Source organism: Biomphalaria glabrata, chromosome 4, assembly GCF_947242115.1.
Source record: "Biomphalaria glabrata chromosome 4, xgBioGlab47.1, whole genome shotgun sequence".
Classification (NCBI taxonomy): domain Eukaryota; kingdom Metazoa; phylum Mollusca; class Gastropoda; family Planorbidae; genus Biomphalaria; species Biomphalaria glabrata.
The window spans coordinates 28690691-28716703 of NC_074714.1; the positions used below are offsets into that span (position 1 = coordinate 28690691).

A 26013-nucleotide genomic window follows, 5' to 3' on the forward strand; every position below is an offset into this window, starting at 1 on the left:
AAGTGTGAAACAAAATCATTAACTACTGACTGACATTTGAAATAAAATGTAGCAATCATACAAAAAGAAAAAAAGAATTTAGGCAAAATATTTTCTTGTCAGTTATTTTGTTAGTAATCTTTTTTTTTTTTATTTGGTGTGTGGGATGGGGGGGGGGGTGGACAAAGTTTAACTGCTCGACCAATACAATATGAAAAAAAAAGAAAATCACATTTTCCCAATGAATTTTAATTATATAAGTAAAGGCATACAATAAAATAATACAATTAGGATATAGCCAAAATCACTAAGGCAGACTGTATAACAAGAACTCTTTTAAAATAAATGATGCATTATTATCATGGTAATGTGAGAATTACATTGAGATTGAAAGATAGCAAGAAGGAAACAACATGTTACAACACATAGCATTGCAGTATCTTATCTTATAAAATACAGACGTTACTTCAAAAAAGGACATGATTACATCATAGGCGTTTAGTCATGCATGTTAATCAATGACTTAAATTCTGCCAAGTCACTGGTTTTCCTGGCTGACTCTGGCAACCCATTCCATGCTCTAATAGCACTAGGTAAGAAGGATCATTTGTACAAATTTGTACATAATACATTTTAGAACTTCAGTTCAAATAATTTAACTGTAAACTTTTTCAAGTGGTTTAACAAAAAAAAAACACCAATTTATTGTGCAGGTAAGAATATTTGCAATCTTTCTTACCTTATCCAAAGTCATTGGGTAAACCAGATGTACAGTTTGAGTTAGGATCATTATGAGAACTGCACTAGGACTGCAGGCATTGCATTATACCTTTGCAACTCAGCAAATGCCAATAGATTAATTAAGTCTTATTTACCTTAAACTTTAAAATGCTTGTAAAAATACTACATAACAATAACTCATTCATACTACAAACATAATTTACCATTAAAGAAATAATTTAAAAAATACTTTTCATCAATTCTCAATAAATTAACTGATAAACATGATCTTTTGCTATGTCCAAAAAATAAAAAAAAATGGGTGAATAAAGAAACATTGAATTTTGAGGAGAAAAAATCACACAATTTTCAACAGAAATAAGCATTAGCCAACAAAATATGTCATCATGTATAAAACAAGTATAACAATTATCCTTTGATAATCTCTAAAATCTGATCTAAACTTCTCTCACAACACTCAATGAAATCTTGAGCACTGCAAGCAGGAAATGTTGTCACATTGAATCCTAGAAATGTGTCCTCAACACCATAGCCTGAAAACAAGTAGAGCATGTCAAAATAAGTTACAAGTAGTTAGATCATTTTCTAAAGAAACAAATATTAATATTTTATTGTGAATATTGGATAGATAGCCCATAAAATGATAATTTACTTTTTAAAAAAATGTGATTATTATCATAAGGCATCCCAGCAAAGTCTTGCTAAAAATTATACTAATCAGACTAAAACTGATAGTTGACAAAATTATATTATACAAACAAATTATATTAGACAAACAAATGTGTTTCAGACAAGGTGGCAGCACAACAAAACAAACCCTAAACCTTAGGATACTCTGCGAGAAATATCTTAAACACCAAGAGACTCTCTTTCATGTCTTTATTCAAGAAAGCTTTCGACAGAGCATAGCAATGATAAAAAGTACAATATAAATAAAAACATAAAAGTAATTGAGAACCTCTATTAGCAGGCAAGTAGTGTGAAGTACTTCAACAATAAAATTGGAGGCTGGTTAAAAAAACACATTTGGAGTGAGACAACATTTTTACACTCCCAATTGAGGAATTAAAAAAAAAATTAGCAATTTCTGAAACTAATTTTACGAAATTTTTTTTTTTTTTTTCACTTCTGTCTTTTTACATCACATTTGACCACAAATTGATTTAATATTGTATTTAATATGAAGTATGTAACTGTTTACACTTGTGCATAATGTTCCAGAACTGTGGAGCTAGCTTACTAGTTGTTATCCTTGTGACTGCTGTCAAATTACAGTCAGTCAGCATCGACTTATTCTTACACTTTTTTATTTTCAAACAAAAAAAATACTTGTTCACAGATGAATGTCAACCTAAATAATGTGAAAGTTTAGCAGCAACTTTAAGTGTGGATTGATTTGATTTGATTTGTTGATTTGAGGCACATCGGCACAATTTAGGCCATGTCATGCCTGCAGTCCCTTAAGGACTACTCTCTCTCTAAACAACAAGGGCCAGATTCTATACAGTCATATAATTAAAATCAAGGTCTATTCACAGTTAAAATAGTAAAGGTAGTAAAAATTTAAATATTTGGTAAAAATCTAATGTAAATAGTGCATGTTCACAAATTCAGAAATCAGATCTTCGTAGATAGCCCCACTTCCCGAATAAAGCCCAGTACCTTCCCAGGGTCGACATTATTAAATAGTGTTTTTAGATTAGTGGCTCTAAAATATTTCGCCCTGACATCCTGGTATCTGGGGCAATCAACGAGGATATGTTCCACGGTGAGGCGAGAGTCACAGTACTCGCAAAGTGGGGGCTCCTCTCTCTTCAGTACAAAAGAGTGCGTGATGTAGGTGTGGCCAATCCTAAGTCTGGACATGGTTCCTAAGTCTGGACATGGTTGTGCTACCACGCCTTGTCAGACCCTTAGATGTGGGCCGCCACCTGACATCCGCCACAATCTGCCTGAGTTTACTGTGAGTCTCAGCCTCCCATCGGTTCTGCCACTCTCGATAGGTGGCAGAGGCAATACTTTGTCTCAGGTCCGAGTAGGGAATTTGGGTTCCTGACACCGCATGATTTAGGGCTCTCTTTGCTTGTTGTTGATTTGAGGCACATCGGCACAATTTAGGCCATGTCGTGCCTGCAGTCCCTTAAGGACTACTCTCTCTCTCTAAACAACAAGGGCCAGATTCTATACAGTAATATAATTAAAATTAAGGTCTATTCACAGTTAAAATAGTAAAGGTAGTAAAAATTTAAATATTTGGTAAAAATCTAATGTAAATAGTGCATGTTCACAAATTCAGAAATCAGATCTTCGTAGATAGTCCCACTTCCCGAATAAAGCCCAGTACCTTCCCAGGGTCGACATTATTAAATAGTGTTTTTAGATTAGTGGCTCTAAAATGTTTCGCCCTGACATCCTGGTATCTGGGGCAATCAACGAGGATATGTTCCACGGTGAGGCGAGAGTCACAGTACTCGCAAAGTGGGGGCTCCTCTCTCTTCAGTACAAAAGAGTGTGTGATGTAGGTGTGGCCAATCCTAAGTCTGGACATGGTTGTGCTACCACGCCTTGTCAGACCCTTAGATGTGGGCCGCCACCTGACATCCGCCACAATCTGCCTGAGTTTACTGTGAGTCTCAGCCTCCCATCGGTTCTGCCACTCTCGATAGGTGGCAGAGGCAATACTTTGTCTCAGGTCCGAGTAGGGAATTAGGGTTCCTGACACCGCATGATTTAGGGCTCTCTTTGCTTCTCTGTCTGCGGCTTCGTTTCCCTCAATGCCAACATGGGAGGGGACCCAGATGAAGGTGACATCCCTACGGTCGGCTGTTATTAGGTCCAACAGCTTCAGGCTCTTATGTACCAATGGGATGTCAGTCTTCATCCGCCCCAAAGCTTGCAATGCAGATTTGGAGTCGGAGCAGATTATAAATTTACTCCTTTCTGATGCTTTTACGGCCATAAGTGCAAGCAATATTGCGTGCAATTCGGCCGTAAAGATGGAGCAGCCATCGGGGAGTCTACGGGAGATTGTTTTGTTCCGAAAGGAGCAGGCACACGCGACCTTTCCCTCCATTTTGGATCCGTCTGTGTAGATGGTGCCACAATCTCCGTAGCTCTCCTGCAGTTCCCTAAAGTGGACTTGTAGTATGCTTGGGTCTGTATTTTCTTTTTTGAAATTAAGGAGGGATAAATTTAATTTGGGTTTATTCATTAGCCAAGGAGGATTCTGAGGGGTTTCTATTTTAGAGATTTGGTCAATGGGTGGGGTTAAATTTTGGATGGGTTCTCTCATTCGAAGGCCCAACGCCTGTATGACGTTAGGCCTTCGATTGTATAATTCTACCTCTGTGGGGTTAAATATGGAGTCAAAAGCAGGGTTCGTGGGGTTGGATTTTAGCTTGACTATATACTGCATTGCAAGCTTTTTCATTCTTATATCCATGGGGAGTTCTCCAGCCTCCACATGGAGACTTGGGATAGGTGATGTACGAAACGCGCCGAGACAGACGCAGGGCAGCATTTTGTATTGGTTCCAGTATTTTAGGTACGACTTCCTTGCTGCTCCATATATTATGGATCCGTAGTCTAGCTTGGATCGAACTAGACTCCGATAGAGCAGCAGCAAGGTATCTCTGTCAGCTCCCCAGTCCGTATGGCTGAGTACTCTTAGTATGTTTAATGACTTTTGGCATTTCTTCTTAAGTTCCTTAATGTGGGGGAGAAAATTAAATTTGGAATCTAAGGTGAGGCCTAAAAATTTTGTAGTTTTCACGACAGGGATCTTCTTTTTGTGTATAAATAGTTCAGGGTCTGGGTGGAGTCCCCTTAGATTACAAAAATGCATACTAACTGTTTTGGAGTCTGAGAATTTGAAACCATTATAGTTTGCCCAACCCTGAATTGTGTTTAAACATAACTGTAATTTCCTTTCTAAGGTGTTCATGTTTTTCCCATAAGTAAGAATGACAAAGTCATCAACATACAAAGAGCACTCTATGCCAGGGGACAGCGCATTTATGATGCTATTTATTTTAATGTTGAACAGGGTGACTGACAGAATGCTGCCCTGGGGTACACCCATTTCCTGGTCATGAGTGTCAGAAGCGGAGTTGCCCACTCGAACCTGAAATTTTCGATCTTTCAGAAATTCCTCCACAAAACGGGGGAGGTGTCCCTTAAGCCCCATAAGCGCCAGGTCACGTAGAATGCCATGTTTCCAGGTTGTGTCATAGGCCTTTTCTATATCGAAGAATACAGCTACTAGATGTTCTCTTCTGAGTAATGCATTTCTAATATAAGCTTCCAGCCTTACCAGGTGGTCAGTTGTTGTCCGCCCCTGCCGGAATCCGCACTGGTAGTTTGAGATCACTTTATTCCTTTCCAGGTACCAGACCAGCCTACTGTTAATCATTCTTTCCATGGTTTTGCAGATGCAGCTTGTTAGTGCTATTGGTCGATAGTTAGCTGGGTCAGAGCCGTCTCTTCCCGGTTTAGGTATCGGTATAACTGTGGCTTTCCTCCAGCTGTTTGGGAAAGCGCCTGTTTGCCACACACAGTTATAGACCCCTAGCAGGACTGCCAATGAGGGTTCGGGAAGGTGCTTGAGGAACTGGTAATGGATTTCGTCTTCTTCAGGCGCTGTGTCATGTGACTTGTCCAGCGATTCCCTCAGTTCCTCAAGCGAGAACGGTTTGTTGTAGTCTTCATTGTTCTCTGACCTGAAATCAATGGGGTGTCTTTCCTCCCTGGTTTTGACTTTTTGGAACTCTGGCGTGTAGTGTGCAGTGGATGATTTTTCTGCTATTGAGGATGCAAGGCAGTCAGCTATTTCTCTGAGGGACGTGACAGTTCGTCCTTGGTTTTTCAAATGCCCTATTGCATTTGATTCTTTCCCTTTGATTCGCCTTACTGCCTTCCAAACCGCTCTAGCAGAAGTTTTGGCATCCAGACTGCCGACAAAACTACTCCAGGAATTCCTTTTGGCTGACCGTATGGTTTGTCTAGCCTTTGCTCTAGCTATCCTGAATAGCTTTAGGTTTTCCTGGGAAGGATTCTTTATAAATGCAGCCAGTCGTTTTTTCCTATCACCAATAGCACTTTTGCAAGCTGTATCAAACCATGGTTTGCTAGGCCGTTTTGGATTTGCAGAGGTTAGGGGTACAACTTTCCTGGCTATACTTAGTAGCTTGCTAGCAAAGGTATCAGCTGGGTTCTGTTCATTGAGGATATTTTCTGTGATATCCTCAGAGCATCTTTTTTGGAATTGTTCCCAATCGGCCTTATTCAGTTTCCACCGCTGAGGTCGTCCCAATGAAGGGAGATTGTTAGTAATGATGATTGGGAAGTGATCACTTCCCCGTAGATCATTGCTAACTGACCATTTAAAATCGTCCAGAAGTCCGGGGACGCATGCGGTGAGGTCAATGCATGTGAATGATCCAGTTCGTGGGTGCAAGTAGGTCGCTGATGCATCATTAAGTATGCATAAATCATGTTGGAGGAAGATATCCTCCAGCATACGACCTCTTGTGTCGGTATTGTTGGATCCCCACATGGTGTTATGGGCATTGAAATCCCCAAGGATTAAATAAGGCCGGGGGAGTTGTTTCAATAGGTCCTCCATGTCTGTTCGGTTTAATGGAGCGCCTGGTGGTAGATACAGGCTGCAGCAAGTGATAACCTTGTGAAGGGTTATCCTAGCTGCTACGGCCTGTAGTGTGGTCTGTAGTTCTACCCTCTCATGGGGGATGCTATCCTTCACAAGGATACAGACTCCACCTGATGCTCTCTCTGCATCCTCAACATTCTTGGTGTAAGCACGGTAGCTTCAGAAGCTGATGCAATCTTTCAGAAATGTTTCCTGTAAGCATACAGCTACAGGAGTCTCAGAGTCCATCAGTAGCTGCATTTCCTCGTAATTGGCCTTGAGGCCTCTACAATTCCACTGTACAATTCTGGAATCCATGGCTTATTCTAGATGACCTACTTGGAGCTATTTGGCCTTGGGAGGCCCCCGGAGGGGTTTCCCTTTATTCCAGTGACCTTGGTATTTTTATTCTTGGGTTTGGATGGAGAGGAGGACAACCCCCTTTTGGGGGAAGTCTTTCTCTCTGGAGAGGGGAGATCCCTCTGGTTAGAGCGGAGGTTATTTCCTCCTCTCTCACCTCGGGCATCCTCTCCGCTTTGAATTCTCCCCTTAGGGAGTTGGTCAACCTCTAACTCAGTAGAGGTTGGGGTGTCTGGCTGGGTTCTCTGAGGAGAACCTGTGTCAGACATGATGTCTCCGGGTTCTCCCGGAGTATTGGTTTTGACATGCTGCTCAGTATCCATGCTCTCATCAGCGAGCACAGAGAACCTGTTCTTTAGCATGACAACAGGGCTTTCTTGTTTCTTCAGAGGTGTGTTCTTTGGCGGTGTTTTCTTCTGAGTTGGGGGAGGAGGAGGGGGTGGTGGGGTCAATGTGTCCGTCTGTGTGGCTATGGATCTTCCTTTCTTAGCAACAGCCTGGGCGTAGGGTCTTTGTCAAGCCGAATTGGCCCTTGGGTAGGGCCAGTACAGCCGATTTCGCCTGGCTAAAGGTACATCCGTTTCTTGCCTTGTACTCCTGCACGGCAACCTCCTGTTTCCACACAGGGCAGTCCTTGGAGTAGGCTGAGTGGCCAGCTTGACAGTTTGGGCATTTGAACTGGGCTGTGCAGCCCTTGTCCTCATGACCATCTCCAGCACATCTGGCACACACAGTGTTCCTCTTGCAGACTGCCGCGCCGTGTCCATAACCCTGGCACTTGAAGCACCTCATGGGGTTAGGTATGTAGGGCCTCACTGGAACTCGTAGGTATCCTGCCTTCACATACTCTGGCGGTGTCCTAGTTCCGAATGTGAGGATAATAGTGGCGGTTTTGACCTCCTCACCCTCCCTGCGCCTGGTAATGCGCCGGGCATGGGTGACTCCTTCAATGCCCTCCACTATTTCCTTCTCGGAACATTCCAGTAGGTCCCTAGAGCTGATTACACCTCTGCTGGTGTTCAGACTCTTGTGTGGCATGACTTCCACTTGGAGATCACAGAGTCTTCTGCATCTTAAAAGCCCATCAGAGTGTGTCTTGCTGTCTACTTCTACAAGGAGTTCCATTGTTTTGTGTAGCTTAGACACACTCTTGGGCTCTCCCACTACTGACTTGAGTCCCTTATAGATAATAAAAGGGCTCAACTTTGTCAGGCTTTTTCCCTCCTCTGTGCATCTAACCACCAGAAATGATGGCCAGGTGGCACAGCTTTTTGGGACCTCCTCTTTTTTATCGTCAATTCGACGTTTCTTGCCCAGACATAGGTCTGGGGCAAGTAGTTTTGTGTGTGTTTTTTTGTCCATATATATTTTGGTTAATTCGGCACCTGTGCTCCCCACCCGCCATCGAGTCCAACAAGGGGACGGGCCATTCGGATGTCCAGAATGAGCCCGCCAGGGCTACACAGGTGCTATACTCAGTCAGCTGCTACATCGGACATGTGTCCGATACAGCAGCTCCCTGATTGACCCTCCAGCCACCGCCCTCCAGCATAGGTCGACGACCTATACTGGTAGCTCGGCATGACCAGCCGGTTGACCCAGAGCGGGCCATCTGGGTCTCAGGTCTAGGGGAACTTGGAGCCAAAGTATTGTGTTGTTGTGGTTTATCCTCAGATAGCCACCACTCAAACACCAGGATCTCTTTATCCCCCCTTACCCGTCGCAGTCCACAGCAAACGGACTGGTCTAGGACGTAGTGAGAATTTAAAGTTAAGGAGACAGTGTGATGATCAATGAAGGCAGACTTAGGAAAAGAGGAGGCAGACACAATGATAGAAAAGAAGTAGGGCACTTTTGAGCTCCAAAAGTGCTAAGGAAAGAGGAGCGCAGTTTAACGTCATGTCTCGAGACGAGTCAGAATGTTTTGTTTCAAATCTTTAAGTACTTATCGGAAATGCTTGTGGTTAAGACAACTAACTCTAAGTTTGATCATTGAGAAAATTGGGCCAATAGCATCAGTTATTCAATGCAGCTTTGGACAAACTTTCCCATTTAGAGTTTATGGTTGGGATATTGTTCTTTAATTTATTTTAAAAAACTTTTTCTCAAAGGCTACATCAGTTGTTACACTAGCCAACCCAACACAGTTCTTCATAGCAATTAATGTAAAAACATATCTTTGAATGTTTCAAAAAATTGCCAATAAAAATAATCTTTGTTAATTTTTAACTTTTTATAATGACATGTAGAGACAATGTTTCTTTAGCCTCTTCATCATAAGTGATAAAAATTAGAAGTTGTAATAATTTATATAGATATTTAAATTTATTTATTTGTAACATATTTGTATGAGTTTTGAGTTTAGGCACATCAGCACAATTTAGGCCATGTTGTGCCCCATATTTGTATGTTTGATATGTATAATCTGTGGGCTCACCTGATTTTTGTAGGTGTCCGCATGACACATAAAACACTCCAGCCCACCCCTGGGATATTGGAATCTGCTCTTGAAGGTTATGAAGGCAATGTAAGCATTGGAAGAAGAAATACTAGCTTGCGCTTTACGGGCAACATAGATGGTCTGGCTAGAACAGAAGAGCTAGCTGACTAGGTGAAGCGCATAGACAAAGACTTCTGCAGCATATGTTTTGCAACTGGAGGCAAGTGTCAGTAGTTTTAAATAACTAAAAACTATCATTTCAGATTAAGGAACCAAACCTGAACTATTGGCCAGAATTGCACAGTCCACATGAGCACTTGAAAAACTCAAAACAACATGGAAAGACAAAGGCATAGATTTGACACTAATATCAGACTGATATGCTCCCTAGTCATGGACACATTCTTGAATGCTTGCAAATCTTGGCAATAATTGCAGTACTAGAGAGGAGAATCCTAGCAATGGAATTGAGATACTATAGAACAGTGATGCAATCTTATTAGAAACTCATAGATCTAGTACTTAATTAATTAATGGGATGTTTGAATCTTATTTCTGAATATCCAACTGTAGAAATGAGATACCAAGTTGGAGCGGTGAATCTAGATGTTCCTCCATAAAGTTCTCTCAAAATTGCCCCTGTATAGCAAAAAAAAATTACTTGAGTTGAACAGTAACAGAAATAACGGTAGAATTGGCTGTGACAACAGAAAAGATTTTGAAATCTGTCACTTAGCCTGTTAGTTTTGAATGGAGATATTTACTCACAATTTCCACTCAGGTGATAAAAATTGACGGCTTCAAGTGTGTTCTACTAATAGATTCCTCCAGACTTTTCGAGACGGAGATCAGCAAGTCTGGGGCGGTCAAACAGAATATGAGGCACGGTTTCCTCTTCTCCGCAGCGGGTGCACCGTGAATCGAAATTTGGCCATAGCTGTGAGAAATATGACCCAACAGGATAATGGCCTGTCCTGCACTGTGCTATAATAGCTTGCTCAGGCCTGGACAGCCTCCACCACGGGGAAGTGCGCTCCCAGACTCCACAGGCTTTTTGGTGTCGATATTGGGAGACCATGGTCCGGGGCTTTGCAAAGCCTGTAGTACAGATTTTGAGTCAGTGACCACAACAATCTGTGTTGCCCTAGAATGTCCCTCGCTGAGTTGCGAGTCAATGAGTTTAAAGGCTTCACAGACTGCCATGGTCGAAACTGCAAACACTACCACATGGTCCAAAGATTTTGACTGAGTGAGAGCCAAGAAAGTCAATGTAGGCTCCATAGCCTGCTCTTCCAGAATCTATCGATGCCGACTTATCAGTGTATGCAAACATAGCACTGGGCTTGAGGGTATTAATGGTCTCCAGAGCTAGGATTTGAAGTTCGTTAAAAAAACGACTTAGATTTGATTTAAATTTGATTTTAGGCACATTGGTACAATTTAGGCCATGTCGTGCCTGCAGTCCCTTAAGGACTACTCTCTTTCTACATAACAAGGGCTAAATTCTATACAGTTAAATCATTGAAATCAAGGTCTATTCACAGTTAAAATAGTAAAGGTAGTAAAAATTTAATAATTTGGTAAAAATCTAATGTAAATAGTACATGTTCACAAATTCATAAATCAGATCTTCGTAGACAACCCCACTTCCCAGATAAAGCCCAGTACCATCCCAGGGTCGACATTGTCGAATTGTGTTTTTAAGTTAGTGGCTCTAAAATATTTCTCCCTTACATGCTGGTATCTGGGCAATCAATGAGGATATGTTCCACGGTGAGGCGAGAGTCACAGTACTCACAAAGTGAGGGCTCCTCTCTCTTCAGCACAAAAGAGTGCGTGATGTAAGTGTGGCCAATCCTAAGTCTGGACATGGTCGTGCTACCACGCCTTGTCAGACCCTTAGATGTGGGCCGCCACCTGGCATTCGCCACAATCTGCCTGAGATTATTGTGAGTCTCAGCCTCCCATCGGTCCTGCCACTCTCGATATGGTCGGCTGTTATTTGGTCCAACAGCTTCAGGATCTTATGTACCAATGGAATGTCAGTCTTCATCCGCCTCAAAGCTTACAATGCAGATTTGGAGTCGGAGCAGATTATAAATTTCCTCCTTTCTGATCCTTTAACGGCCATAAAGGCAAGCGATATTGCATGCAATTCGGCCGTAAAAATGGAGCAGCCATCGGGGAGTCTACGGGAGATTGTTTTGTTCCGAAAGGAGCAGGCACACGCGACCTTTCCATCCATTTCGGATCCGTCTGTGTAGATGGTGCCACAATCTCCATAGCTCTCCTGCAGTTCCCTAAAGTGGACTTGTAGTATGCTTGGGTCTGTATTTTCTTTTTTTGAAATTAAGGAGGGATAAATTTAATTTGGGTTTATTCATTAGCCAAGGAGGATTCTGAGGGGTTTCTATTTTAGAGATTTGGTCAATGGGTGGGGTTAAATTTTGGATGGGTTCTCTCAATCGAAGGCCCAACGGCTGTATGATGTTAGGCCTTCGATTGTATAATTCTACCTCTGTGGGGTTAAATATGGAGTCGAAAGCAGGGTTTGTGGGGTTGGATTTTAGCTTGACTATATACTGCATTGCAAGCTTTTTCATTCTTATATCCATGGGGAGTTCTCCAGCCTCCACATGAAGACTTGGGATAGGTGATGTACGAAACGCGCCGAGACAGAGACGCAGGGCAGCATTTTGTATTGGTTCCAGTATTTTTAGGTACGACTTATCCTTGCTGCTCCATATATTATGGATCCGTAGTCTAGCTTGGATCGAATTAGACTCTGATAAAGCAGCAGCAAGGTATCTCTGTCAGCTCCCCAGTCCGTATGGCTGAGTACTCTAAGTATGTTTAATGACTTTTGGCATTTCTTCTAAAGTTCCTTAATGTGGGGGAGAAAATTAAATTTGGAATCTAAGGTGAGGCCTAAAAATTTTGTAGTTTTCACGACAGGGATCTTCTTTTTGTGTATAAATAGTTCAGGGTCTGGGGGAGTCCCCTTAGATTACAAAAATGCATACTAACTGTTTTGGAGTCTGAAAATTTGAAACCATTATCGTTTGAGTACCAATTAGTAAAGGACCTCACTACTTCAAAGCATGGAAGAACCAACACAATACAAGACAAAAACAACAAATGCTTAACCGAGGACAAAGATGTGTTGAAAAGATGGACGGAATACTGTTCAGAGTTGTATAACTTTGAAATCTCAGGAGATCCAGAGATGAGATACTAAATGTCCCGACAGTTTCCAACATTGAAGACTATCCGATTCTTCGCTCGGAAGTAGCAGCAGCAGTAAAAGCCCTGAAAAAGGGAAAATCGGCCGGAGTTGACAACATTCCTGGCGAACTTCTTCAGGCGGGAGGAGAAACTATGATAAACGCACTCTATATGATTTGCAACAAGATCTGGCAATCAGGAGATTGGCCCAAACCCTGGACCCAATCACTCATAATAACCCTTCCAAAGAAAGGCAACTTACAACTCTGTCAAAACTATCGCACCATCAGCCTCATAAGTCATCCCAGCAAAGTACTGTTAAAAATCATATTAAACCGGCTAAAACCGATAGCAGACAACATCATTTCAGAAGAACAAGCAGGTTTTAGACAAGGTCGCAGCACAACAGAGCAAATCCTAAACCTCAGAATACTCTGTGAGAAATATCTCCAACACCAAGAGAATCTTTTCCATGTCTTTATTGATTTCAAGAAAGCTTTCGATCGAGTATGGCACGGAGCACTCTGGGCGACAATGGAAAAGTACAACATTAATAAAAACATAATCAAAGTTATCCAGAACCTCTACAAGGAGGCCACCAGTGCGGTGTACTTCAACAATAATATTGGGGACTGGTTCAAAACCACAGTTGGAGTAAGACAAGGCTGCCTACTGTCACCAACACTCTTCAATATCTTCCTTGAAAGGATAATGGAAGATGCCCTCGAGGGCTATGAAGGTACTGTTAGCATTGGAGGAAGAAGAATTACTAACTTGCGCTTCGCAGATGACATTGACGGCCTAGCAGGGACAGAAGAAGAACTAGCTGACCTGGTGATGCGCATTGACAAGACTTCCACAGCATATGGCATGCAAATAAATGCCGAAAAAACTCAAATTATGACCAATAGCCATCAGGGCTTTAAAAGAGGCATCAGTGTTGGAGGTGAAAGGCTGACTAGTGTTAACAGCTTCAAATACCTCGGAACTATTGTCTCAGATGAGGGAACAAAACCCAAATTATTGGCCCGAATAGCACAGTCCACAGCAGTCCTTTCAAAACTTAAAATAATATGGAAAGATAAGGGCTTAGCCCTCGGCACCAAAATTAGACTGATGCGCTCTCTGGTCATGGCCACATTTTTATATGCTTGTGAGTCGTGGACGTTGAATGCAGAGCTTGAGAGGAGGATCCTAGCAATGGAATTGAGATGCTACAGAAGGATCCTAGGCATCACATTCAAAGACCGCATCACAAACCAAGAAATCAGAGACAGGGTTACTGTAGCGATCGGAGCTCATGACGACCTGCTTACTATTGTGAAAAAACGAAAGCTTAAAACCTTTGGCCACATTACGAGATCTACGGGGCTCGCAAAGACCTTTCTTCAGGGAACAGTGCCAGGGAAAAGAAGAAGAGGCAGACAGAAAAAGCGATGGGAGGACAACATTAAAGAAGTGGACAGGCCTGCCATTGAGAGAGGTTCTGAACAAGGCAAAAAAAAGGGAGGAATGGAGAAAGACGGTCGACAAATCTTGCCTGGTGCCCCAACGGTCCAACAGACTAAGGGATAGGTAAAGGGGTAAAGGTAATCGTTTGCCCAACCCTGAATTTTGTTTAAACATAACTGTAATTTTCTTTCTAAGGTGTTCATGTTTTTCCCATAAGTAAGAATGACAAAGTCATCAACATACAAAGAACACTCTATGCCAGGGGACAGCGCATTTATGATGCTATTTATTTTAATGTTGAACAGGGTGACTGACAGAATGCTGCCCTGAGGTACACCCATTTCCTGGTCATGAGTGTCAGAAGGGGAGTTGCCCACTCGAACCTGAAATTTTCGATCTTTCATGAATTCTCCCACAAAACGGGGGAGGTGTCCCTTAAGCCCCAGGTCACGTAGAATGCCATGTTTCCAGGTTGTGTCATAGGCCTTTTCTATATCGAAGAATACAGCTACTAGATGTTCTCTTCTGAGTAATGCATTTCTAATATAAGCTTCCAGCCTTACCAGGTGGTCAGTTGTTATCCGCCCCTGCCGGAATCCGCACTGGTAGTTGGAGATCACTTTATTCCTCTCCAGGTACCAGACCAGCCTACTGTTAATCATTCTTTCCATGGTTTTGCAGATGCAGCTTGTTAGTGCTATTGGTCAATAGTTAGCTGGGTCAGAGCCGTCTCTTCCCGGTTTAGGTATCTGTATAACTGTGGCTTTCCTCCAGCTGTTTGGGAAAGCGCCTGTTTGCCACACACAGTTATAGACCCCTAGCAGGACTGCCAATGAGGGTTCAGGAAGGTGCTTTAGGAACTGGTAATGGATTTCATCTTCTCCAGGCGCTGTGTCATGTGACTTGTCCAGCGATTTCCTCAGTTCCTCAAGCGAAAACGGTTTGTAGTAGTCTTCATTGTTCTCTGACCTGAAATCAATGGGGTGTCTTTCCTCCCTGGTTTTGACTTTTTGGAACTCTGGCGTGTAGTGTGCAGTGGATGACTTTTCTGCTATTGAGGATGCAAGGCAGTCAGCTATTTCTCTGGGGGACGTGACAGTTCGTCCTTGGTTTTTCAGATGCCCTATTGCATTTGATTCTTTCCCTTTGATTCGCCTTACTGCCTTCCAAACCGCTCTAGCAGAAGTTTTGGCATCCAGACTGCCGACAAAACTTCTTCAGGAATTCCTTTTGGCTGACCGTATGGTTTGTCTAGCCTTTGCTCAAGCTATCCTGAATAGCTTTAGGTTTTCCTGGGAAGGATTCTTTATAAATGCAGCCAGTCGTTTTTTCCTATCGCCAATAGCACTTTTGCAAGCTGTATCAAACCATGGTATGCTAGGCCGTTTTGGATTTGCGGAGGTTAGGGGGACAACTTTCCTGGCTATACTAAGTAGCTTGCTAGCAAAGGTATCAGCTGGGTTCTGTTCATCGAGGATATTTTCTGTGATATCCTCGGAGCATCTTTTTTGGAAATGTTCCCAATCGGCCTTATTCAGTTTCCACCGCTGAGGTCGTCCCAATGAGGTGAGATTGTTAGTAATGATGATTGGGAAGTGATCACTTCCCCGTAGATCATTGCTAACTGACCATTTAAAGTCGTCCAGAAGTCCAGGGACGCATACGGTGAGGTCAATACATGTGAGAGATCCAGTTCTTGGGTGCAAGTAGGTCGGTGATGCATCATTAAGTATGCATAAATCATGTTGGAGGAAGATATCCTCCAGCATACGACCTCTTGTGTCGGTGTTGTTGGATCCCCACATGGTGTTATGGGCATTGAAATCCCCAAGGATTATATAAGGTCGGTGGAGCTGTTTCAATAGGTCCTCCATGTCTATTTGGTTTAATGGAGCGCCTGGTGGTAGATACAGGCTGCTGCAAGTGATAACCTTGTGAAGGGTTATCCTAGCTGCTACGGCCTGTAGTGTGGTCTGTAGTTCTACCCTCTCATGGGGGATGCTATCCTTCACAAGGATACAGACTCCACCTGATGCTCTCTCTGCATCCTCAACATTCTTGCTGTAAGCACTGTAGCTTCGGAAGCTGATGCTATCTTTCAGAAATGTTTCCTGTAAGCAGACAGCTACAGGAGTCTCAGAGTCCATCAGTAGCTGCATTTCCTCATAATTGGCCTTGAGGCCTCTACAATTCCACTGTACAATTCTGGAATCCATGGCTTATTCTAGATGACCTACTTGGAGCTATTTGGCCTTGGGAGGCCCCCGGAGGGGTTTCCCTTTATTCCAGTGACCTTGGTATTTTTATTCTTGGGTTTGGATGGAGAGAAGGACAACCCCCGTTTAGGGGAAGCCTTTCTCTCTGGAGAGGGGAGATCCCTCTGGTTAGAGCGTAGGTTATTTCCTCCTCTTGCTGCTCAGTCTCCATGCTCTCATCAGCAAGCACAGAGAACCTGTTCTTTAGCATGACAACAGGGCTTTCCTTTTTCTGCGGAGGTGTGTTCTTTGGCGGTGTTTTCTTCTGAGTTGGAGGAGGAGGAGGGGGTGGTGGGGTCAATGTGTCCATCTGTGTGGCTATGGATCTTCCTATCTTAGCAACAGTCTGGGCGTAGGTCTTTGTCAAGCCGAATTGGCCCTTGGGTAGGGCCAATACAGCCGATTTCGCCTGGCTGAAGGTACATCCATTTCTTGCCTTGTACTCCTGCACTGCAACCTTCTGTTTCCACACAGGGCAGTCCTTGGAGTATGTCTGAGTGGCCAGCATGACAGTTTGGGCATTTGAACTGGGCTGTGCAGCTCTTGTCCTCATGACCATCTCCAGCACATCTGGCACAGACAGTGTTCCTCTTGCAGACGGCCGCGCCATGTCCATAACCCTGGCACTTGAAGCACCTCATGGGGTTAGGTATGTAGGGCCTCACTGGAACTCGTAGGTATCCTGCCTTCACATACTCTGGCGGTGTCCTAGTTCCGAATGTGAGGATAATAGTGGCGGTTTTGACCTCCTCACCATCCCTGCGCCTGGTAATGCGCCGGGCATGGGTGACTCCTTCAATGCCCTCCACTATTTCCTTCTCGGAACATTCCAGAAGGTCCCTAGAGCTGATTACACCTCTGCTGGTGTTCAGACTCTTGTGTGGCATGACTTCCACTTGGAGATCACAGAGTCTTTTGCATCTTAAAAGCCCATCAGAGTGTGTCTTGCTGTCTACTTCTACAAGGAGTTCCATTGTTTTGTGTAGCTTAGACACACTCTTGGGTTCTCCCACTACTGACTTGAGTCCCTTATAGATAATAAAAGGGCTCAACTTTGTCAGGCTTTTTCCCTCCTCTGTGCATCTAACCACCAGAAATGATGGCCAGGTGGCACAGCTTTTTGGGACCTCCTCTTTTTTATCGTCAATTCGACGTTTCTTGCCCAGACATAGGTCTGGGGCAAGTAGTTTTGTGTGTGTTTTTTTGTCCATATATATTTTGGTTAATTTGGCACCTGTGCTCCCCACCCGCCATCGAGTCCAACAAGGGGACGGGCCATTCGGATGTCCAGAATGAGCCCGCCAGGGCTACACAGGTGCTATACTCAGTCAGCTGCTACATCGGACATGTGTCCGATACAGCAGCTCCCTGATTGACCCTCCAGCCACCGCCCTCCAGCATAGGTCGACGACCTATGCTGGTAGCTCGGCATGACCAGCCGGTTGACCCAGAGCGGGCCATCTGGGTCTCAGGTCTAGGGGAACTTGGAGCCAAAGTATTGTGTTGTTGTGGTTTATCCTCAGATAGCCACCACTCAAACACCAGGATCTCTTTATCCCCCCTTACCCGTCGCAGTCCACGGCAAACGGACTGGTCTAGGACGTAGTGAGAATTTAAAGTTAAGGAGACAGTGTGATGATCAATGAAGGCAGACTTAGGAAAAGAGGAGGCAGACACAATGATAGAAAAGAAGTAGGGCACTTTTGAGCTCCAAAAGTGCTAAGGAAAGAGGAGCGCAGTTTAACGTCATGTCTCGGGACGCCATTTTGGGGGTGATACCATCCAGCCCGGGAGCCTTTTTAAGCTGGCATTTCCTTATGGCAGCATTAAGCTCACCTATCGAGAATGGGGAGTTCATCGTTCCCTCAGCACTTTCGGTCTGTGGTTCCTTTCGGTCTTTATTTTCATCAGCTTTGCGAGCTTTATCAATGGCTTTGGACATTGGAGACTTCTTGGCAGCCTTGTTGATCTTAGCAAAATATTTGTTCAACAAGGTGGCAATTTTATTCTTTGATGAAATGGTTACCCTACTGGGTGAAGATAATGAAATTGCCGTTTTCGTACACCCAGCATTTTCGAGATTTCTTAGAAGACTCCAGGTCTTAGAGCTATCCGTTAGGTCTAACCTTGCACAGGTGTTGGTCCAACGTTCTCGTTTATCCCTGTTAACAGACGTTTTGACTAGTAGGCTGAGTCTGTTATATTTCTGCCTGAGTGTTGGATTGTTTGGGTTCTTTTGGACCTTTTGGTATGCCCTTTTCCAAGCCATAACTAGTTTGTTGATTTCAGCCGTCCAAAAGTTTAGAATTTTTTACAAGGGTAAGTTCGAGGAATAAACTTTTTAGCCATGCCCAGGATAGTAATATTGGAAGGTGGTCACTGCCAATATCGCCTAGTACTTGATAAGTTATGACAGATTCCAAGTTAGCAGAGACGAAAAAAAGATCTGGTCGTGATAATGAACCACTGCTAGCATGCAGAAGAGTAGGGGGAGAGTGTTTGTTTTGCAGAAGAAAAAGGTTAGTAGAATTGCACAGGTCATCAACTTTTTTACCAGAGAGATCAGTGTCATCATAGCCCCAGGAAGGTGAATGGGCATTTAGATCTCCAGCTATGATAGTGTCTACAGTTATTGTCTCTCTGACATCTAAAGCCAGTTATTGTTTTGATGGATTATAAACATTGATGCACTTGAAGCGTCTATTATTTTTCCAAATTTCTAATACCAATGTGTCTGTCCTCCCCTGACTCAAGTCTGTGGACACTTTCTTGGCGACCAGAGCATTAGCCACCAATGTAACCAGGCCTCGGCAATCCCCACAGGAGCAGCGGAAAACAGAGTACCCGGGTATTGAGACACTTCTTTTTTCACCTATCAGACATTCTTGTAGTAAGGCAACATCCACACACTCTTTGTGGAGCAGGTTAGTAATTTCAAGTGTCTTTGGAATAAGTCCTCGGACGTTACATTGAAGGACTTTGAAAGTATTAGTATCAGATTTGTAAAATTGGGGATCATGTTGCTTTATCTTTCCAGCTAAATTAGCTTGGGGGATACTTACTTTCCCAGTATGAGGTGTTGGTGTTGGGTCAATTTTTTTTTTTTGAGACTTGTGGTTTTTTAATTGTTGTGTTTGTTTGGGGGGAAAAGGATGTTATCAGGGTTTGTGTGTTGGGAAGAACGGTAGCTCTTTTTTCACAAAGTGGCCAGTTCTCCCTTTGTACCAACGTTGCGAGGCGATTAGTAGCACATTTTTCGATGCCAGGCCTAACGCCCTTTACCTGGCTAGTGGAGCCTGTTAGGGTCTTCTCAGACCCGCTTTTCTTTGTATTCATTCTCGACATAGGTATGGGTTCCTCCAGGGGAAGGAGATTTGGGTTGCCCCTTAGAGCGAGTAGTGAAAACAGTCCAGACATTAACATTGGACTATAAACGATTTAACAAATGCATCTAAACTTAGCAAGCTACAAATTGCGGTGATATTGAACACTGGATTTTCAATAACTTCTTATCTTTTGCGAACTAAATGTACCAGACCATACAAAGCTAATAACAGTTTTTCACCTTACATAGGCCACTAAAAATGGAGATGATGCGCCAGAAAGCAGCATGGCATTCCAACAGTCAGACATTATAACCTTACTTAAAACATGACAGAGCATCATGGTGTCCTGCTGTGAAAACTGGCACACAGGTTGCTGAGGAAAAGAGAACAATGCTGGCAGAAGAAAAACGCCAGAGAAGAAAAGCAAGGCCAATGACACTAGCTTCAGCAGACGAACATTCCGGGCTCACATAGGTCTCACCAGCCATATGAGGAGGCATAAAACCCCAGTGCAAAGCCCTCAGCCCCCTGGATGACAAAGTGGTCATCATCGAATCACGATGGAAGAACTATATATAGTTAAAACCAAATGGTGTTAATTTTGTTTAATACCTCATGCACTAGAAATAAAGAAACAATGTAAAGGTAGATTTGTTAATCCATGTGCTAGAAATAAATTATAAAAGTGCAATTGCTTTCCAAGTAGTGGCCTGAATAAGCCAGGAAAATGAATGTTATAATACTAGAAAGATTATCACTTAGATACCTTGTTTTACTAATTTTTGGGCCACCATCATATTTAGAGCATTTATAGATACATTGCATTGCAGAATAATTACTATAACAAAAAAAGATAAAAGTACATATATTCAAAACTGGATTGAAATACAAATTATTCATTTGAATATATGTTTACAAAAAAACTTGATTCAAACTCTCAAGAATGAGGTTCATTGCATGTGAGTGCTGTCTTTATTATACTTTCAAATGGAGTAAGGGAAAGTTTTATTATTTTATATACTTCATCTTTCTCACTGTAACAAGACATTACTTTGTACAATATAAATAATTTGTAAAAGTTAAAGTAGATATGGTGAGAAAGCAGATTTAATTCACTTAAATTTGTTAAAATTAAATTAATTTTATGACATAAGACAAGTGGCTGCAATATTCTTTTTTGGCTGCTTATGAACAGAAACTAGCCATATGAAAACGGAACAATCATTTACCTATTCCAAAACCATTTGGTGTTACTGCAGCAAAACCACCAAATTGAATTGAAGGATCTGTAAGTGTAGAAGTGCTAAGAATAATATGGTTCAAATTACTGTAGGAATGGTGGCTAAATATAGGCAAGGATAAACCTTTCTGCTCTGAGAGTTTTTTTAGACAAAAAAGATGACGATCAAATCCTTGACCTGTGAAGAGATACACACATATATATATATATATATATAGTCAAAGCTTTTACTGAAGCAAGACAACGGTAAATGACATATATGATGATAAATTAAATTATGGTTCTATTTATTCTCTTTTGTTTGATAAAGATAAGAAAAAAGTTCATTTCTTTAAGTTGTCTAATTTTGCTCAGTGATGAAATTATAAATGTATTTGGGATACAGCTGTGGAAGTCTCTACTGTAAATTAGATTTACTATAAATTTATTTTTTTTTAGTCTGGATGTATAAGGATATTTATTTTGAATAGATAGCTAGATTTTCTTTTTTACTTAACAACAATTTATTTTCTGCAAAAAATTGCACACAATGTAAACATCCAAATTATACCATTCTTTTCTAATAATGAAATGATCAAAGGGCAAGAAATAACTAAAATTATGTATAATGACAAATAAAAAATCTACAAGTAAAAAAGGCAGCCAGAAAAATGTTTCTCAACAAAATTTAATGACATTTCTTAAGCACTTAGATTGTATTATTCTTACCCTTAAATTGTCAATTATTTTGTTCATTAAAAAAAAATTTTGTTAGAAATTTAAATGAGAAAAACATAATAAAAAAAAACAAACAAAGCTTATATTAAGTGTAATTGTATCAATTAATTTGAGTCAGTAATTAGATTAAATTTGTAATAGGACTAGACTAACAATAATAAATCCGTGTGATTAGAAATATTTTTACCATTTGTTTTTATTTAGCGCAATGTCATGCTTTTAGCTTTTTCAATGCTCTATGATCCTATCACATTCTCAATGCTCTATGATCCTATCACTTTCACAATGCTCTATGATCCTATCACTTGTCTCAATGCTCTATGATCCTATGACATTCTCAATGCTCAATGATCCTATCACTTGTCTCACTGCTCTATGATCCTATCACTTTCTCAATGCTCTATGATCCTATCACTTGTCTCACTGCTCTATGATCCTATCACTTGTCTCACTGCTCTATGATCCTATCACTTGTCTCACTGCTCTATGATCCTATCACTTGTCTCACTGCTCTATGATCCTATCACTTTTTCAATACTCTATGATCCTATCACTTGTCTCACTGCTCTATGATCCTATCACTTGTCTCACTGCTCTATGATCCTATCACTTGTCTCACTGCTCTATGATCCTATCACTTTTTCAATGCTCTATGATCCTATCACTTTTTAAATGCTCTATGATCCTATCACATCTCACTGCTCTATGATCCTATCACTTGTCTCACTGCTCTATGATCCTATCACTTGTCTCACTGCTCTATGATCCTAACACTTGTCTCACTGCTCTATGATCCTATCACTTGTCTCACTGCTCTATGATCCTATCACTTGTCTCACTGCTCTATGATTCTATCACTTGTCTCATTGCTCTATGATCCTATCACTTGTCTCACTGCTCTATGATCCTATCACTTTTTCAATGCTCTATGATCCTATCACTTTTTAAATGCTTTATGATCCTATCACTTGTCTCACTGCTCTATGATCCTATCACTTGTCTCACTGCTCTATGATCCTATCACTTGTCTCACTGCTCTATGATCCTATCACTTGTCTCACTGCTCTATGATCCTAACACTTGTCTCACTGCTCTATGATCCTATCACTTTTTTCAATGCTCTATGATCCTATCACTTGTCTCACTGCTCTATGATCCTATCACTTGTCTCACTGCTCTATGATCCTATCACTTGTCTCACTGCTCTATGATCCTATCACTTGTCTCACTGCTCTATGATCCTATCACTTGTCTCACTGCTCTATGATCCTAACACTTGTCTCACTGCTCTATGATCCTATCACTTGTCTCACTGCTCTATGATCCTATCACTTTTTTCAATGCTCTATGATCCTATCACTTTTAAAATGCTCTATGATCCTATCACTTGTCTCACTGCTCTATGATCCTATCACTTGTCTCACTGCTCTATGATCCTATCATTTGTCTCACTGCTCTATGATCCTATCACTTGTCTCACTGCTCTATGATCCTATCACTTGTCTCACTGCTCTATGATCCTATCACTTGTCTCACTGCTCTATGATCCTATCACTTGTCTCACTGCTCTATGATCCTAACACTTGTCTCACTGCTCTATGATCCTAACACTTGTCTCACTGCTCTATGATCCTATCACTTGTCTCACTGCTCTATGATCCTATCACTTTTTTCAATGCTCTATGATCCTATCACTTTTTAAATGCTCTATGATCCTATCACGTCTCACTGCTCTATGATCCTATCACTTGTCTCACTGCTCTATGATCCTATCACTTGTCTCACTGCTCTATGATCCTATCACTTGTCTCACTGCTCTATGATCCTATCACTTGTCTCACTGCTCTATGATCCTAACACTTGTCTCACTGCTCTATGATCCTAACACTTGTCTCACTGCTCTATGATCCTATCACTTGTCTCACTGCTCTATGATCCTATCACTTTTTTCAATGCTCTATGATCCTATCACTTTTAAAATGCTCTATGATCCTATCACTTGTCTCACTGCTCTATGATCCTATCACTTGTCTCACTGCTCTATGATCCTATCATTTGTCTCACTGCTCTATGATCCTATCACTTGTCTCACTGCTCTATGATCCTATCACTTGTCTCACTGCTCTATGATCCTATCACTTTTTCAATGCTCTATGATCCTATCACTTGTCTCACTGCTCTATGATCCTATCACTTGTCTCAATGCTCTATGATCCTATCACTTGTCTCACTGCTCTATGATCCTATCACTTTTTCAATGCTCTATGATCCTATCACTTTTTAAATGCTTTATGATCCTATTACGTCTCACTGCTCTATGATCCTATCACTTGTCTCACTGCTCTATGATCCTATCACTTGTCTCACTGCTCTATGATCCTAACACTTGTCTCACTGCTCTATGATCCTATCACTTGTCTCACTGCTCTATGATCCTATCACTTGTCTCACTGCTCTATGATCCTATCACTTGTCTCATTGCTCTATGATCCTATCACTTGTCTCACTGCTCTATGATCCTATCACTTTTTCAATGCTCTATGATCCTATCACTTGTCTCACTGCTCTATGATCCTATCACTTGTCTCACTGCTCTATGATCCTATCACTTGTCTCACTGCTCTATGATCCTAACACTTGTCTCACTGCTCTATGATCCTAACACTTGTCTCACTGCTCTATGATCCTATCACTTTTTAAATGCTCTATGATCCTATCACGTCTCACTGCTCTATGATCCTATCACTTGTCTCACTGCTCTATGATCCTATCACTTGTCTCACTGCTCTATGATCCTATCACTTGTCTCACTGCTCTATGATCCTAACACTTGTCTCACTGCTCTATGATCCTAACAATTGTCTCACTGCTCTATGATCCTATCACTTGTCTCACTGCTCTATGATCCTATCACTTGTCTCACTGCTCTATGATCCTATCACTTGTCTCATTGCTCTATGATCCTATCACTTGTCTCACTGCTCTATGATCCTATCACTTTTTCAATGCTCTATGATCCTATCACTTTTTAAATGCTTTATGATCCTATCACTTGTCTCACTGCTCTATGATCCTATCACTTGTCTCACTGCTCTATGATCCTATCACTTGTCTCACTGCTCTATGATCCTATCACTTGTCTCACTGCTCTATGATCCTAACACTTGTCTCACTGCTCTATGATCCTATCACTTTTTAAATGCTCTATGATCCTATCACGTCTCACTGCTCTATGATCCTATCACTTGTCTCACTGCTCTATGATCCTATCACTTGTCTCACTGCTCTATGATCCTATCACTTGTCTCACTGCTCTATGATCCTATCACTTGTCTCACTGCTCTATGATCCTAACACTTGTCTCACTGCTCTATGATCCTAACACTTGTCTCACTGCTCTATGATCCTATCACTTGTCTCACTGCTCTATGATCCTATCACTTTTTTCAATGCTCTATGATCCTATCACTTTTTAAATGCTCTATGATCCTATCACTTGTCTCACTGCTCTATGATCCTATCACTTGTCTCACTGCTCTATGATCCTATCACTTGTCTCACTGCTCTATGATCCTATCACTTGTCTCACTGCTCTATGATCCTATCACTTTTTCAATGCTCTATGATCCTATCACTTGTCTCACTGCTCTATGATCCTATCACTTGTCTCACTGCTCTATGATCCTATCACTTGTCGCACTGCTCTATGATCCTATCACTTTTTCAATGCTCTATGATCCTATCACTTTTTAAATGCTCTATGATCCTAATACGTCTCACTGCTCTATGATCCTATCACTTGTCTCACTGCTCTATGATCCTATCACTTGTCTCACTGCTCTATGATCCTAACACTTGTCTCACTGCTCTATGATCCTATCACTTGTCTCACTGCTCTATGATCCTATCACTTGTCTCACTGCTCTATGATCCTATCACTTGTCTCATTGCTCTATGATCCTATCACTTGTCTCACTGCTCTATGATCCTATCACTTTTTCAATGCTCTATGATCCTATCACTTGTCTCACTGCTCTATGATCCTATCACTTGTCTCACTGCTCTATGATCCTATCACTTGTCTCACTGCTCTATGATCCTATCACTTGTCTCACTGCTCTATGATCCTAACACTTGTCTCACTGCTCTATGATCCTATCACTTTTTAAATGCTCTATGATCCTATCACGTCTCACTGCTCTATGATCCTATCACTTGTCTCACTGCTCTATGATCCTATCACTTGTCTCACTGCTCTATGATCCTATCACTTGTCTCACTGCTCTATGATCCTAACACTTGTCTCACTGCTCTATGATCCTATCACTTGTCTCACTGCTCTATGATCCTATCACTTGTCTCACTGCTCTATGATCCTATCACTTGTCTCACTGCTCTATGATCCTAACACTTGTCTCACTGCTCTATGATCCTAACACTTGTCTCACTGCTCTATGATCCTATCACTTGTCTCACTGCTCTATGATCCTATCACTTGTCTCACTGCTCTATGATCCTATCACTTGTCTCACTGCTCTATGATCCTATCACTTGTCTCACTGCTCTATGATCCTATCACTTGTCTCACTGCTCTATGATCCTATCACTTTTTAAATGCTCTATGATCCTAT

The 26013-nt window shown here is 41.8% G+C and overlaps 1 protein-coding gene across 2 annotated transcripts in view; it reads right to left on the reverse strand.

The window, feature by feature from the left end:
• Nucleotides 1-207: 207 nt before the first annotated feature.
• Nucleotides 208-26013, reverse strand: part of LOC106064240 (carnitine O-palmitoyltransferase 2, mitochondrial-like) — a 79151-nt gene continuing 53345 nt past the window's right edge. For both annotated transcript variants that reach the window (XM_056025664.1, XM_056025663.1), the window contains exons 14-15: nt 20655-20843; nt 208-1253 (exon numbers count right to left, since the gene is read on the reverse strand). In XM_056025664.1, coding sequence (XP_055881639.1) covers nt 1129-1253; nt 20655-20843 — 314 coding nt within the window. In that variant the 3' untranslated portion in view covers nt 208-1128. The remainder of the gene's footprint in view (nt 1254-20654; nt 20844-26013) is intronic.